This window comes from Mauremys mutica, chromosome 7, assembly GCF_020497125.1.
Source record: "Mauremys mutica isolate MM-2020 ecotype Southern chromosome 7, ASM2049712v1, whole genome shotgun sequence".
NCBI lineage: Eukaryota > Metazoa > Chordata > Testudines > Geoemydidae > Mauremys > Mauremys mutica.
In genome coordinates, this window is record NC_059078.1 from 31,945,580 (window position 1) to 31,962,393 (window position 16,814).

At 48.1% G+C, this 16,814-nt stretch overlaps 1 protein-coding gene across 1 annotated transcript in view; it reads left to right on the forward strand.

The window, feature by feature from the left end:
- The first annotated feature begins 888 nt into the window (after nucleotides 1-888).
- EHD1 (EH domain containing 1) overlaps nucleotides 889-16,814 on the forward strand; it is a 36,988-nt gene continuing 21,062 nt past the window's right edge. The window contains exons 1-3 of the mRNA XM_045024180.1: nucleotides 889-1,019; nucleotides 3,280-3,694; nucleotides 8,691-8,788. Of these exons, the coding sequence (XP_044880115.1) occupies nucleotides 959-1,019; nucleotides 3,280-3,694; nucleotides 8,691-8,788 (574 nt within the window). The 5' untranslated portion in view covers nucleotides 889-958. The remainder of the gene's footprint in view (nucleotides 1,020-3,279; nucleotides 3,695-8,690; nucleotides 8,789-16,814) is intronic.

Genomic DNA, 16,814 nt, shown 5'->3' on the forward strand with positions numbered 1-16,814 from the left:
CCATTATGGTGTTTTTAAAAAGTTTTCATGCAGTTTGCAGGCATTTCAATTTTGTGACGCTAACTTTTAATTTCTGTTGAACTGGCTTCCGCATTTTTGTGTAGTTGCCCTTTCTGAAGTTAAATGCTAGCGTGGGGTAACTATGTAGATGGTCCCCAGAAGACGAACTAAAGGCTTGATCCCACACACGTTGACAGATGATTCCCAGCGACTTGATGGGACTCTTTTCACTGGCTTAATGGGCATTGGATCACACCCTAAGTGAACTGCTTCCCCTTTGGAACAAGCAGTTCGCCAACACTTGGGGCCTTGCCAGGCTGTTTCTGAGAGGAGGAGGAAGGAGAGGATGTGAGGCGGGTTATGTTTTCTGGTGCAATCTTATTTATTTGCAAAGAATGTCCACACTGTCCTGTGTCCCTGATCACAGCAGGAACAACCAACCAGCAGTGTTCATGCTCAGTTTCCAAGCCTGCCTCTCCAGTCAGTCCTAGAAGATCTGTCTCTTTGCTGTCTCCCAAGGCTACGCTCACCTCTGCTCCTCTTGCTGTCTGCTGGCTCTCTGCCTCTCTCACATGGTCACAGACTCAGCTTGCCAAGCAATCCTCCAGCCCCTGCATTTGCAATCAGTCCCAGGGAAACCCTGCAGCCAACATGGCTTAGCCATGCTCATGCTTTTCCATGCAGCTGTTTGCCTTGGGTGGTTTCTGTTGTCTCCAGCTCTATTGCTCCTTGTGTTTTTCCCGAAAGAAGGATGGTTCACACAGCCAATGGCTTTAATCAGGCTGCCATTGATACCTGCCAGCATGAGTAGAATTGTCCGGGAGGAGGATCTGAAAGGAGCTGGGTGATGGGGCATAGCAGCAAGCCTTTACCTAACAGTGACTCATTCCAGAACTTTGCCGACTTCACCTGTGATGCAAGAGCCCACTGACAAAGCAAGGTTCCAGGTCGGTTGTTAATGACGCAGAGGAAGGTGAAAGGAGTGGCCAAAGGGGCTGAAATGGATGAGGGCAGCTCTGGTGAGGGTCGGGCCATCTCTCTTTGTGTATATATGTATATTTGGGGAGCTATAGACAGAGGCAGTGATAAAGGGGAAAATGTGTTTGTCCAGCACTGAGATTCTCCAGGAGGAGAAATGGCAGTGACTGGGCGGAGGGCATGATTCACTCCCAGATAGGAAACTCCTCAAACACTAGAATAGAAACATGAGCGTGATCCTCCCTCAAGCTCCTCAAATCTTTCTGTCCACCCATTGTCTCTTCCGTGTTTCCTAGAAACATCAGAACAGATCAGTCTAGGATTACTCCCTTCCCCACCACACTGAATCAAACCAATGGGCCCATCTAGCCTGATATCCCTCCTTCTTCCCACCTAAGATCACCCCACTGGGGGTAAGCTAGCCCAGTATTCCCGCACCCCTTTTCCCAGCAGTCCCAGATCAGACCCATGGATCAATCTAGCCATATATCTAGCCTGGTGTCAAGAAAACGGTATCAGGGGATTTGATGGGATGATGTGAGGCAGTTTGGGCGATGATTTGGAGTGGCAGCATCCAGCAGGATAGAATCAGAGGGCAACTGGGGGAATGGTGTCAAAAGATTGGGGGGACAGCGTCAGAGGATTTGGAGGGATGGTTTCTGGAGGATTTGGGGGATAAATTGGGTGGATTTGGATGACAGTGGCTGGAGGGCTGGTGTTGGGGGAATGGTATTCAGGAGGCTTGGGTGTTTAGGGGGGTAGTGTCAGGAAGTTGATGCGTCATTTCAGTGGACACTGTCGGAGTTGGGGTTTGATTTCAGTGAATGGTGTCAGTGGTTGGGGGGGTTGATTTCAGTGGCAGTGTTGGGGGTTGAGGAGTTGGTTTTGGTGGTCAGTGTTGGGGGGTTAATTTTAGTGATCAATGTTGGGGGTTATTTTGATGGGCACTGGGGAATAGGCAGGTTGATTTCAGTGGGTAGTATCAGGGAGTGTGGGGTTGACTATTTTGGACAATGTCATGGAGTTTGGGGGTTGATTTTGGTGGTCAGTGTCAGGTGTTTGATTTGGTGGTCAGTGTTGGGGAGCTGATTTAGGTGGGCATTGTCCAGGGATTGTGAATTGATTTCAGAAGGCAGTGTTGGGTTTGGCCCGTTGATTTCAGTGGCCAGTGTTAGGTGGTTATTTAGGTTAGGGTGACCAGATGTCCCATTTTATAGGGACAGTCCTGATGTTTGGGGATTTTTCTTATATGAGTGCCTATTACCCCCCACCTCCTGTCCTGATTTTTCACACTTGCTAGCTGGTCCCTCTAATTTAGGTGGACAGTGTCAGAGGCTTTGGGGTTGATAGAATTGCCAGTTTTGGTTGGAGGTTTCCTCACATGACATAATCTTAAATTAAAGATTAATCTTTAATTCCTGGAGATGCCAGGACAATCCTGGAGGGTTGGCAACCCTTAATTTTGGTGGGCACTGTCAGGGCTGGGGGTTGATTTTGATGGGGGAGTCAGAGGGTGGTGCGAGGAGATTTTGATTCAGTGACAATGGTATCCGAGACGCCCAGCGTGGGGGGAGTCCGGCCAACAGGGTGGCGAGGAAGCACAAGGTGAATATAGAAGCAGCAAAGAATCCTGTGGCACCTTATAGACTAACAGACGTTTTGCAGCATGAGCTTTCGTGGGTGAAAAGCTCATGCTGCAAAACGAATGCATCCACGAAATGCACCCACGAAAGCTCATGCTGCAAAACGTCTGTTAGTCTATAAGGTGCCACAGGATTCTTTGCTGCTTCTACAGAACCAGACTAACACGGCTACCCCTCTGATACTTGACAAGGTGAATATAGCTACCGCTCATTGTAACTGTGGCTTTGGTCAAACCCCAGAGGCCCCTGAACACCACATGATCCTACATCAGCCAATGGTTGAGGCTACTTTTGCCTCAGTAACTGTCATGGCGACTAGTGGGGGAAGGGGGCGGAGTTCCACCTCGGTAACTGTCATGGAGGGCAGCGAAAGGCAAAAGGCGGACGAGAGGGGCGGAAGTGACGCCATTACGATTGTGGAGCTGTGCCAAGGAGTGTTTGGGGGATGAGGGAGCGGGGCGGAAGCGGCCCAACGGACGGGCACCAATCAGCTTGTCAGGGGCGGGGCCGAGGGGCGGGGATCCGTATAAATGCAGGCTCTGAGGGGGGTGCTTCATTCAGTGGCAGGCGGCTGAGCACAGTGGTGGGCGTTGCTGGCTCGCTCCTCGTTGTCGCGCTCCCGTCCCCGCTTGTAACGCAGCCTTCCCCGCCCCTCCAGTCCCCGCAGCCATGTTCAGCTGGGTGAGCAAAGACGCGCGGCGGCGCAAGGAGCCGGAGCTGTTCCGCACGGTCTCGGAGGGGCTGAAGCAGCTCTACGCCACCAAGCTGCTGCCCTTGGAGGAGTATTACCGCTTCCACGACTTCCACTCCCCGGCGCTGGAGCCGGCCGACTGGGAGAACAAGCCCATGGTGCTGCTGGTGGGGCAGTACAGCACCGGCAAGACCACCTTCATCCGGCACCTCATCGAGCAGGACTTCCCGGGCATGCGCATCGGGCCCGAGCCCACCACCGACTCCTTCATCGCCGTCATGGGCGGCGAGACCGAGGGCGTCGTCCCTGGCAACGCCCTGGTGGTCGACCCGCGGCGGCCCTTCCGCAAGCTCAACTCCTTCGGCAACGCTTTTCTCAACAGGTGAGCGGGGGGAGGGGGGACACGGGGGCCTGCAGCGTCGCTCGCCGCCTTCCTTCCTTCCCCACGTGAAGGGGCGGGGCGGGGAGGCTGCGGCGCCCCTCAGCGCCTTTCTCCCTAGGTGAGGGCTGCGTGGCCACTCTTGGCACCGCAGCCTCCAGCTTAGCACCCTCATCAGGTGAGAGCCTGAGTATGGGGGGACCTGCAGTGCCCCACTCACCTGCAGCCCCCCCCAGCGCCGTACTCAATAGGTGAGTCTGGGCTGGTGGGTGGGCATGAGTGGCACTGCATGGCACCTCCAGTTTGAGCTTAGTACCATCTCCAAGAGGTGAGACCCTGGTGTGAAAGGATGTGGGGAGGGGTGGGGAGGAGAGACTGCCAACAATACTTGTCAGCCCCCAGACTTATGGCAACCTTCTTCATGCAGATCCCTGTACCGACTCCTACATAATACCCCTTCTCTAAAGCTAGAGTTGGGGCTTTCATCTGTTGAGGAACATGGTCACTGGGGTGGTACCTTGGTAGGTGGGGATGGGGAGCTGCCATTGTACAGTTAATGCTGAGCAGAACCTAACTGAGACCACCTAGGGCCTCCACCACCAGACTATTTATAGGGTCGTGACAGGCCCTAAACGTTTACAAATGGGTCCTGAGGCCAAAAGTTTGAGAACTGCAGCTCTAAGGCATAATTCTTGGATGCCTCACCCTATAAACTCTGCAGCCAAATTCTCTTAACTCCCTCCCTGCCCATAGGCAGTCTTCTGCCTCTGAATGGCCTCAGGCAGAAGGGGATTTTTGTGCAGAACAGCATAGTGATGCCTTCCCAGCAGTGTCTCAGATTTCGATAGCAATGTTATCTTGGCCACCTCTGACTGGTGTATGGAGGGGGCGCTGAATGAAATTGACTAGGAACTGACCCTAAACAAACATGGAACTGACTGGGTGTTTTCCCAAGCTGAAATGGGAGAAAGAAATTAATATTAAAGCAAGTTAATTTAAACTTCCCAGACTCCAATCCTCAAAACCAAAGATAGTAACTCTTAAGAAGGGGACATAGTTAATTTTAAAAGTCTCTTAACATGACAGCATCCCTTCATAACTCAAAGTCCAATACTCTGGTCCTGCAAGGGGGTTCAGGAGCTCCCTTGGAAGCAGAACTATTGCAGAGTACTCCTGCCATGTACTCCTGCTCCCAGGGCTTGCATGAAGTCTCTGTACCAGCTGGGAAGTCCCTTCTTGCTCAATACTGTTGGCACCTATAATAGCTGTTGGCAATGTAAAGGGGCCTGATTTAACTGAAACACCCACTTAGAGCTCTCCAAGCTCTTAAGGTAACATCCCTGTTTTACAGATGGAATAACTAAGAGGTGGGGTTGAAGTGACTCCGCCAACCCTGTCCACAGCTGGGGGTAAAACACAGGTCTCCCGATGTCTGCTGTAACTTTGAGCTTCTTGATGCTTTGTCACCCCAAAGCAAAAGCAATGAGTTACCAAGTCTAACTTCTCTCCAACTAAACCACTACCTATTTTAGGATGGGTTTCCCCTTGGGCTTCCCTGGTCTTGTGCAAAGGTGTGACATCCATAATACTGGGGGGCATGGAAATGTTCTGATGCCCTAAGGTGGGGGTCCCCAACCCCTGGGCCGCGGACCGGTACTGGTCCATGGCCTGTTAGAAACCGGGCCGTGAACTGACCCCTAGCACATCAAGTGGTGTGTCTCTGGCAGGGCCCCTGAGCCCCGCCCCCTCAGAGCCATGTAGTGAGGGGGCGGGGCTGCGAGCTCCGGGCTGAGCTGAGCTCAGCTGCCTCAGCTTGGTGTGGAGCTCGCAGCCCCGCCCCCTCACCACATGGCTCTGAGTGGGATGGGGCTGCCCTGCCGGAGGCACGCTGCAGCTGTTGGGCGAGGCACTGACCCTCCGGGTGAGGAGGGAGCTGGGGGTAAGAGGCTGGGGTTGGCTAAGGGGCAGGGAGTCCTGGGGACAGTCAGGGCACAGGGAGGGGACAGAGGTTGGGGGGGCGGTCAGAGGGCAGGGAATGGGGGGGGTTGGATTGTGGGTGTTCTGGGGGGGGTCTGTCAGGACTCAGCGGGGGTGGGATAGGGGTTGGGGCAGTCAGGGGACAAGGAGCAGGGGTGGGGTCCCAGGGTGGTGGGGGTCTCTGGGGGATGGTTTTGGGACAAGGAGCAGGATGGGTCGGGGATTCTGAGGGGGGGCAGTCAGGGGGCCAGGAAGTGGGTGGGGGTCAGATAGGGGGCAGGGCTCCCACTAATTCTGCATTATGGTCAGTTATATAATGAAATTATATATTACAATAGAAATAAAAGTACAAAAATAAATGTAATGCGCTTGAATCGTCCCAAAACCATCCCACAGGTCCACGGGAATTTTTTTCTACGAAACCGGTTCCTGGTGCCAAAAAGTTTGGGGACCGCTGCCCTAAGGGGCTGATTGAAGCCTAATGTTAGTGGACATTTCTTAGCATGTGGCTGCTTCTGTAGTTGAAAGGGGAGAGAGTGAGATTAAAATAGAAAATTGTGACAAAGTGAAACCCATAAGGAAGTGGGTAATTCAGGCATATCCAGCCACAGGTTCTCATAACCATCCAGAAATGGGTTCCCTGCCCTTGGTGATAGAAGATGATTTCATAGCTGACCACGAGGGTGTGATGCAGGAAGGCATGAATGAAACACTTGAAAGCCATACTAGTAGCATAGCATGCAGCTTGAACTCATGATCAGGGCCCCTCTCTATTCATGGCTGCTTCCTCTCTGCCCGGAAGGATGCCTTTTGGACAATTCTAGGTCAGGCTCTACTAGCTGTTTGTGGGCTGGCTTGTTTATAAACCAATTCTAGATGGCCTTTAAACACATCAGTGTTAAATGGGCCTCTGGAATGTTGGCCTCTGATCTCCCTGTTGGAGGAGAGTGAGGAGTGTTAATGCTTAACCCAAGTTGTCTCATCTTGATGGCCTAGTGTGTTGTGTACAGCAACTTTAATACACTATCCTTTTAATCTGTTAACTGTCCTAGCCAGTGGGTTCTTCAGCTGGCATATAACAAAGGTCTGTCTCTTGCATTCATCCTAAAGCTCCTTAAAGGAGCACTCTGGGATCTCTAGGCTCAATAAAGGAGTAACAGGTTTATCCTCATGTCCTTGTTTTTCTTCCCCCTACCCCCACTGCTGTGCTATAATCACTATGCTAAGGGTGTCTGTGTATGAGCAGCAAGGCATGCAGTTTGAAACTAGGATTTTTTTGGTGTATGGAAGAAAATGTAGAAATGTCCAGCTTTTAAAACTGCTCAATCTTTTCTGAAACACTAGGGCAGGGGTTGGCAACCTTTTGGAAGTGGTGTGCTGAGTCTTCATTTATTCACTCTAATTTAAGGTCTCGTGTGCCAGTAATACATTCTAATGTTTTTAGAAGGTCCTTTCTATAAGTCTAATATATAACTAAACTATCATATGTAAGTAAGGTTTCAAAATGTTTAAGAAGCTTCATTTAAAATTAAATTTAAAATGCAGAGCCTCCCGGACCGATAGCCAGGACCCAGGCAGTGTGAGTGCCTCTGAAAATCAGCTTGTGCGCATGTCATAGGTTGCCTACCCCTGCACTAGGGATTAAGGCTTACAATGAGTCTTGTGCAGGAGTTGAGAGATTTCCTGCCTCTTTATGAAATCCATGTCAGATCAGCAGGATTGCTTTGCTGTTGTAGTTGATCAAACTCTTCCTTGCTGCATAGCTAGCTGAAATCTCCTCCCAACAGAAAGGAGCTGCTGACTCCACTGAGCAACTAAAATTGCAGTGGACTCAACTTCTGAAATAAGAACAAGCTAAAGATCTTGCCAGTTCTGCCTGGTGGAAAAATAAATGAATTCCAGCAAATTCTCCGTCTTTTAGATGACTCATCTTCAAGAGAAAGATCTGATCAAAAGTTAGGAAACAGTGAATGGAAGCATTAAATTACTGATCATAGTATTGGCACAGTGGGAAGGTTAGGTGTGGAATTCTAAAATCTGTCACTCTTTCCTTTAAAAAATGTGCTGTTTTGGCATCAAGCTTGCCACTCTGTCAACAGTTGGAATGTATAAAGTGCACTAACCTGCAGTATTGACTGACATTTCCAGTTAGTATTCCTAATGACTCACATTGCTGCTTGCATCTAACATTTCACTATTGGGCTTAAAGGTTTCAGATACCAGAGGAACAGCTTAATTAAAAGTGACAAATTAGATGTTGGGCTGGTGTAGATCAGCTTCAATGGAGTTCTGATTTACACCAGCTGAAGAGCAAGTCTGTTGTCTTCATTGGGGTTTAATAGAAATGTCTCTAACAGCACTGCTCCAGTATGGCTCCCTTGTCCTTAACCTTATAGACTTTTTACATAGTGGCTTTATGCATATAAGGCTGAAGAGCAGGTGTGTTGCTCTGTAGATGATGCACTAATGTGACACTCCAGGTATAATTTAAAGAAAATTGATACATTGGTAGCTTAAAATTGGTCACAACTGCTAGTAAATCTGCCAAAGAAGCTACAGACTCTCTCCAGTTTCTTTCACATACTTGTAATGCAAGAGATGCACCTCCTTAAGGTAGCCACTTATAAGACAGTGAATCACAGAGGTGGAGTGACTTATAGATGCCCATTCTGCTAGTGTTGTACAAACATAATAAATGACAGCCCCTTCCCCAAAGAGCCTGCTGTCTAGCTTAGCATTCCTCCCATATATCTGAGGCTGGATTTATGCTCACCATACCCTGTTAGGTAAAACTCTCCTTGCCTTACAGATAGCCTTAAGGCAGTGTCTGCTGGGGGCAGCAGAGGGGAGGGAGACTTGCCCCGGTCACTTAAGGATTGCAATTGAATCCAGATAGCCTCAGACCCAGCCTACAGCCTTGACCACATGGCTGATCTTCTGTTTTTTTTCTTGCTTCTGATCTTTTACATACCACAGAAGGAAAGTGCCCAGCCTCTCTAATTGAATATCTCTTCTCATGTAGGTTCATGTGTGCCCAACTACCCAACCCTGTCCTGGATAGCATCAGTATCATTGACACACCTGGTATCCTCTCGGGAGAGAAGCAACGCATAAGCAGAGGTAATTGTTTGCTTTAAATGCATACCAGTGCCTACATTGTATGAGAATTTCCAGACTGGATCTGACAGACCAGTGGGACCATGGAGCCCTGAAGCATGAAACCAGAGATACCACATAATAGAAAAACAGACTAGCTTGAGCCAAACTTGACTATCCCTCCATTTTTTTGGTTTCTTAGAGATGTGGTCTGAAGTACATGTGTGCAAAGCATTTGGTACAACAGCAGCAGGTTACTGCTCCAAGCAAAGGCAGCTGGATTTGTTTCACCTTAAAGGCTAAATAGCTTGACATGCTTAAGTCATCCACTTAACCTTCCTGGTTCTCTGTCTACCAAGGCTTGAGATTTGCCCCCAGTGTCAACTCCTAGTATAGAAATGATTGGCATCACTGTAAATCATATTGCACTGGTGACTAAAACCCACTGCTAGTCTGGCTTTCTGGAGCTGTCTGGTGTCTTGGGAGCTGTGAATGTTCTCTGGTTTTTTGGGTTTGGAAGAGAATAGTGTCAGCAGAGGTGATCCCTCACTTGGAAAGTCTGTCCAAAGACTAACCTGAAGTAGGTCTGAGGAGCATTGTCTCAGCTTCACAGTTAAGTCTCAGCATCTGATGTCCTAATACAATGGTTCTGGAGTGGACAAGTCCAGTTCATCTTGGGAGGCTAGCATGGCACCTCCTGGATGTATGCAGGATCACTTGTTGGGTTGTCACTGCTTTAAGGCTGTTTAGAGGAAGAGCAGCATGGTCTAGTGGCTAGGGCATTTGACTTGGAGTTGAGAGGAGCGGTTCTATTCCTGGTTCTGCTGTGACCCAGGGCAAGTCACTTCCCCTCTCACCCTGTCTGTCCTATTTAGAATAGAGGCTCCCTTGCTGTGTGTGGGGCTAGTAATTTTAATAGATATGAAATAAGAGCTGGCTGTTGGGGGGGGTCAGTACTCCTGGGTTCTATTTCTAGACTGAGGAATGCAGTGTAATGGTTAGAGCTGGCAAGTTGGCGCTCCTGGGTTCTAGTCCCATCTCTGCCTTTGCTCTGGGGTAAGTAGCTTAATTAATGTGCCTCTTCCTGTAGCATAAAATGGGGATGACACCCTCCCACCTTAGTTAATTGTGAAGCATGCTGCTGAGTGCTTGACAAAGCACGTCAGATCATCTAAATGAGTTACTTAGCTGAGCCACCTCTCAAAATGAGTGTATGTGGTCTGTTTCCTTTCCTCTCCACTGTACTGGAAGTAGGGACAATGGCTGGCTGAGTTTGCATGTTCATGCTCATATCAGAAAAGCTGCACCTGTTCAACTAAATCTAATTAAACTGATGTAAACCTCAGATGTGTTTAGCCCTTGCTTAATCTTGTAACTCCTCTTACAAGCAGAACCAGTGTAAAGCAAGTGTTGAACAAGCTTGAGTTCAAATCCCTAATGTGGATGCAGCAGTGTAAGCTAGGGGCATGTATTCACTGTGGAGATCTTAGGTGTCAAGCACCCAGGATAGTTAAGGCCAATTGGCTTGCAGCATGGCTGCTGACATACTTGCACTACTGTCTTTGCAGCTGTTGCATTCCCCAGATCATTAGGATTTGTGATGGCACATCCCATGGTGCTTTGTATAACAGTCTATGCTACTTTGTTTTTGTGAATTGTGAGAATTCATCTGTCCTAGGCACATAGAGGGAATTGTGGGAACGCATTGGAGGACTAATAGTACTTGAGTGATTTAGCCTGTCCTCACTGCAGGGTGGCTTACCAGCCCGAGTGAAGGCAGAACCTGGACTCTAACCCCCAGCCAGGCCAGCTGAAAGTCCCTGTAAACCTGGGTGAGAGGGTTTTGTATATGATGGGAGTAGGGTGCTAGGGGCAACACATGGCTAAGAGCTTGGGCTAACTCTGCAGCAATATATACCCAAAATAGATGAGACCTCATTCAAGGTGTTCCCATGATACTCTTGTGGTGATGGACAAGATGAGATGGCATATAGTTATGCTTGAAGGTGTTTGATCTATAGACATTGCAGAGGTGCTTGAAGCTGTGGCTGTGTTAAATATGGCAGTGGCTTCATGTTCTCTCCTCCCCCCCCCCCATTTTCCCCTAAAATCAATAGTTTTACCCATTGATGCCTACAACATTCCCTGAAATGTTAGAATTAGATGTACTGATCAAAAGTGATCATGTTGCATCCAGACCAACACATACGATGGAGTTGAACGTAGGGCCTCACTAGTTCAGCAAACCAGCCCTCTGGATGATAGGACAGGGACAATAGTGACCTACAGATTTGGGTGGAAAACCTGAGGCACAGGGTGGAAGTGATTTGTGTAAGATAGTATCAGAGGGGTAGCCGTGTTAGTCTGGTTCTGTAGAAGCAGCAAAGAATCCTGTGGCACCTTATAGACTAACAGACGTTTTTGCAGCATGAGCTTTCGTGGGTGAATACCCACTTCTTCGGATGCCTTTCTTGTGTAAGATAGGTGAGCAGCAGGGATGGGGAATAGAATCCTGGTTTCCTGATCATCAAATAACTCCCGGTCTAAACCACTAGACCTACTGGCTATAGACAGGAGAACCCAGGAGTCCTGGCTCCCCATTCTGTGCTCTGGTGAGTTACCTTTCTTCCAGCCTGACAAGTGACACTTCAGCTCTCACTTGACTGACTCCCATTCTAGTATTCTTCAGCTTAATGCTTTTACCACACTGGCTACACTACAGATTCAGTGGACAGTTTTCCAGATATTACTGCTTGATATGTGCAGTGATGCCTCAGAAATGTCTTCCTCAGCTGTAGCCTGCAGCACCTGTTGGTGCCATGAGACCTCTGGAATGCTAAAGCCAAGTGGCTTCTGAGCCTGGAAGCTAGCTTCCTGTAGAATGAGCTCAAGGTGGTGGAATTTGGGATGATCCTTAGTTCCTGGGGGATTTTGATAGCCACTTTCAGACTGGCTTCCTGAGAGCTGTCTCCTGCATAGATGAGCTTAAGGTAGAAGCCTGAAGCAGCATTGTCAACCCTAGTCCCCATCCCAGAGCTGCTGGCCCCTTTAAGTGCCTGGAGTGCCTTGGGAGAAACAGCAATATCTTGACCTTTGTCTGAGAACCCAGTGTAAAGAGGGCAGGACAGGCTGACTTCTGATTGCCCTAGTTATAAGTAGGCTTGGCAGAACTTAATTTTTAGCACTTTCCCACAACTGGATTTAAATAGGAAATCATGGAGGGTAGGGGTCAGACAGTTTAATGCCATGTTGAGATTCAAAATACAATCTTTAACAATTAAAACAACTGTCAACATCATATGTCAGAGTATAGAGTAAATATCCCTCCAGCTAAATTCCTTTGCCACCTCTTCTTTGATGGCAACTTTTGAGCACTAATCTGTTGGCATGCATAGCTCCTAGAAGTCGCAGTTGATTGGGGCAGGGGCCATCTTCGTGTGTGCACAGGGCCTGGTACAATAAGACTGCAAAGTGAGAAGGAGTATTTAGCCCCATTTTATGGAGGAGCAGGGGGAGAACTGAGTCAGTAGTGACTTGCCCAAGTCTGCAGAGTTGGGACTAGTGCTCAGATCTTGTGAATACCAGCCCACTTCCAAAACCACAAGACTAGCCTTCCTTTCCTTCTAGAGCAGAGGTCCCCAAACTGTCATGGAGGATTCAGGGGTGTATGGCAGGGCCTGGCCCTGTCCCACCCACAGCCTTGGGCTGACTGCAGCCCAGCTGCAGCTCCACACCTGGCCCTGGTCTCAGACCCACCTCCACCTGTGGCTCCAGCCTTGGCCCCCTTACCTCTGTCCACTGCCCCATTCCTGGCCTCACCGCAGCGGTTTGGGGATCACTGTTCTAGAGGCAAATGCTCTGTACTGACCTAGCTCTTCTGGCTCCCAAGCAGCATAAATATTTACCTCTAGCCTTGCTGGTTCACAACTTCTGACTCAAAATCTCAGGCCTTTTATTGGTCTATTGGCCTAGTGCTGGTTATGATCCAGGTCTGACTCTAGCAAGTGCCTGACCTTGACCTAGTGTTTCAGTTTCTTTCTATTGGGTTCTCAATGTTTCTGCCAGAGGATTTCACTCCTCTTCTGTACCCCACACGGCTTCAAAGCACTCCACTGACTACTCCCTAGCGGAGAAACTGGGCTTGTCACTTCTGTGCAGAGGCTTCCCTTCCGTGTCCATCTCTCAGCTTGTTCAGATCTCTGCAGAGTCTTGTAACTTAGTTTGGCTCTTCCTGAGTATCAAAATCCTGGCATTCGATTGCACTGCTCCAGAAGCTCCTGCTGTATTTGTGGCTTCTTGGTTATGGCAAAGGCCGGAAGGAAAATGTCTTGCTTATTAATCACATCAGCCTTTCCAAACTGATATTTTTTCCAGTGACTAGTAATGCCTGCAGGAAACTGCTTTCAAAGATAAGGCTCTTGCTGCCTCTAGTCAGAAAGAAACCAGGATGTAACACTAAACAAAGCACCATGAATTGTGGAACAATTCTACCCCCTCCCCCCTTACAAACAAATTCTGTGGTTTGTAAAGTAAGAGTTTAGCTGTATCTTATTCCTGTAGTGAGACTTTTGAGCCACTTTAGAGGGATAGGCAGGTCACTTCAGTCCCCAGAACATCTTGTAGGAAAACAAGGTCTGAAATTCCTTTTTTTTAAATTTCTAAACTTTCATTGGGACATACTCTGCAGTGTCTGGTCTTGTGCTAGTGCTTCAGGTTTGGCTTGCATGGGGGAAGCCTGTGCTAATGATGCAGGTACATAGTTGTGATTCTCCATGGCTGACATTTCATGCCTCCAAGCCTGGCTGCTAGGTGGCCTATTTATCTTCATCTGTTCCCTTTGTAGAGACAGTTGCACTTAGTATAAATTCCTACATGTAAGGATGGTGTGTATGCAGTCCAAGCAATGACTGAGGGTATGAGAGGCTGGAATGGTGCTTTCAGGTGGTGCAAAGAATCCTGATTTAGCTGACTGGCTAGCCTGTGCTCACATGTGCTAGAGTCTGTCTTTGATCACCAGATTTGATGTAGGAAAGGAATTTCCCCTAGGTCAGATTATCGTGGACCTTGAGGTATTTTGGCCTTCTGCAGCAAGGGGGTCTGGGTCACCTGCTGAGATCACCTAATCATGTCTCAGCTAATTCCCTGTTGTCACAGGGCCTCAGGCATTGGTGGGCCTTGGGCTATATACACTATAGCTTGTGGGTATGTCACTCAGGAGTGTGAATAAGCCACCCCTCCACCCCTGTACTACTTAAATTACACTGATCTAAGCACTGGTGTAGGCAGTGTTGCAGCATAACTATCACTGCTCATCAAGGGGCTGGAGTAATTATGTTGGGGTGGAGAGCACTCTCCCATCAGCTTAGAGCAGGGATCCGCAACCTTTTAGAAGTGGTGTGCCGAATCTTCATTTATTCACTCTAATTTAACATTTCATGTGCCAGTAATGCATTTTAATGTTTTTAGAAGGTCTTAGTCTATAATATATAACTAAACTATTGTATGTAAAGTAAGGTTTTTAAAAGTTTAAGAAGCTTCATATTAAATTAAAATGCAGAGTCCCCTGGACTGGTGGTCAGGACCTAGGCAGTGTGAGTGCCACTGAAAATCAGCTCATGTGCTGCCTTTGGCACATGTGCCATAGGTTGCCTACTCCTGGCTTACAGCTGTGCCACTGCAGATGCTCTAAGTTCTGTAGTGTGGCCATAGTCTTGTCTTGGGAGACTTCTGTCCCAAACACAGAACATGAGGACTGAAATGTTTTAGTTTAACTGAAGTCATCAGGCTCAACATAAGGGTATTTGGGTGAAGTTTAATGGCCTGTGATATAGTGTGACCTCTTGTGTATGAGCTATTCTAATGGTCCCTTGTCTTAAAATAAGGTGATCTGACCAAGGATGGCCCCAGAAACAGTCACTATTAATGCTGAGTTTTGTCAGCTGATTAGAACTGTTCATTGTGTTGCTGTAGAGCAGGGGTAGGCAACCTATGGCACAGGTGCCGAAGGCAGCACATGAGCTGATTTTCAGTGGCACTCTCACTGCCCAGGCCCTGGCCACCAGTCCAGGGGGCTCTGCGTTTTAATTTTAAATAAAGCTTCTTAAACATTTTAAAAACCTTATTTACTTTACTTACAACAATAGTTCAGTTATATATTATAGACTTATAGAAAGAGACCTTGTAAAAACCTTAACATGTATTACTGGGACGCAAAACCTAAAGTTAGAGTGAATAAATGAAGATTTGGCACATAATTTCTGAAAGGTTGCTGGACCCCTGCTCTGAGGAATACTCATTGGAGGAGCCATCTGCTACATGGAAAATAGCCTTTATCCAGTCTAAATCCTCCCCAGTGTTCAGATCTTATCCAATTAGCATTCCTTCTGTTGGAGGAGTCTGGAATCTTAGCTGCATGAAAGATGCCAGATTAGGTGCTCTTGAGACTTCAGTCCTGTTGGCAGGCATTTCAGAAAGGCCTGCCACAATGGTTTAAGGACCTTTCTTCATAAGCAGGAGTGGTAACTTCATCTGTGCCCTATGTTGTCCCTGTGGTTAAAGTGCTGGACAGGGGGCAAAGTACTTGGCTTCAATTTCCAGACTCCCTGTGGCCTTGGGGAAAACTGCTTTATCTCTATACTTATAAAGCCAGAGAGAACAATCTTTACTTTCCAGGGAAGGTGGACTAGGGAGGGATCAGGTTCCAAGGTTATGAAGGGGCAGACATGGGTGGACTTGCTGACACAACCAGCAGTTCTGTTGGTGACTTGGACACACACCTTGTTCATGGGCACAGACCCACCAGCTCCTATCACCTCAGATGCTAGTGATTTCCCATAATCTTGTCTAGGGATTAAACCCACATTCTAGAGTGAGTGGCCCTGCATCCCTTCCACTCCATGTGGTCTGAAGCAAATGAATGCCCTTGGATAGTCTGCCTGTAAAGAGCTTTGAGTAGTGCTAGACTGCTGTGCAGAAGGGCTGGCTTGATCTACTTCTACCTGATGCTGCTAACACTTTCTTGTGAAGGTCTGCCAAGTTTTCAGTGGCAGAACTGAGACTGGAAGTTGTAGAGTTGTAATTTACTCAACTCAGCAGGGGAATTTAGAATCAGGAGTCCTGGCTTCCCCAGTCTCTGACCATACTGCTAAGGCATAAGTGCATATCAGAGCATCTCAAGAATGCACAGGTCAGCTGGGAACTTGCTGTTTAGAACAGCTTTTAACACAGCTTGCTTAACTCTTTCTGTTCCTGATTTACATAACTGTTCTGCACAGTATTGCCTTCCATTGTGAGTCTTGCTGAGTCACAGGAAATCTGGAGTCTGCTACATGCAAACTTCTATTCTGTGTTGTAAGAGCATTGCTCAAATCAAAACCAAATCCAGTCCACAACTGTGGAGTAGGAAGGGGCTGGTGAACATATGAGGGCTGTCTTTTGCAGCTACAGAGGTGCTGTGGGGATTTAAGTTCTGTGCATGGCTGAATGTTCCAACACTTCAAATGATCTTGAGTTGGCTGAGATTTTAGACAATGCCTAAGATGAGATTTTAAATAGCTGAATTTGGCTGCCCTCTGCAACTCATGGCTTGCTGCATAAACTGTAGTCTTCTACCTCTGACTTGTAGCAGTGAATTCTGGGGCCTCTAATGCACCAGTACGGTAGCTGGCAGCACCATTTAACCAGCAGTCCCTACTCTATTAACAACATATTGACTGCTTTGTAAGGGGAAAAGCTAGTTGAACAAGGGCTTCCCAACAACACCAAGGGAGAGGCATTTTGTGTAGGCTGGCCCTGAGAAGATCCATCAGTGACTTTTTTAAGTGTGGGAAGGGGTGTGTGTGGCATGGGGGTGGTGCTGTGTAGCTGTCAGCTCAAGATGCTACAGCCAATTACACTCCACTTGGTTTTGCCTTTGGGAGCAAATCAAAGGCACCTCTAGGCCAGTAGCCACCAACTGTTCAATCGCAATTGACTGGTCAATCATAGAGGATCTCCCAGTCAATTGCAGTCTCCAGCAGTGCAGTGTGGCTGCCACTAAGGCAGGCTCCCT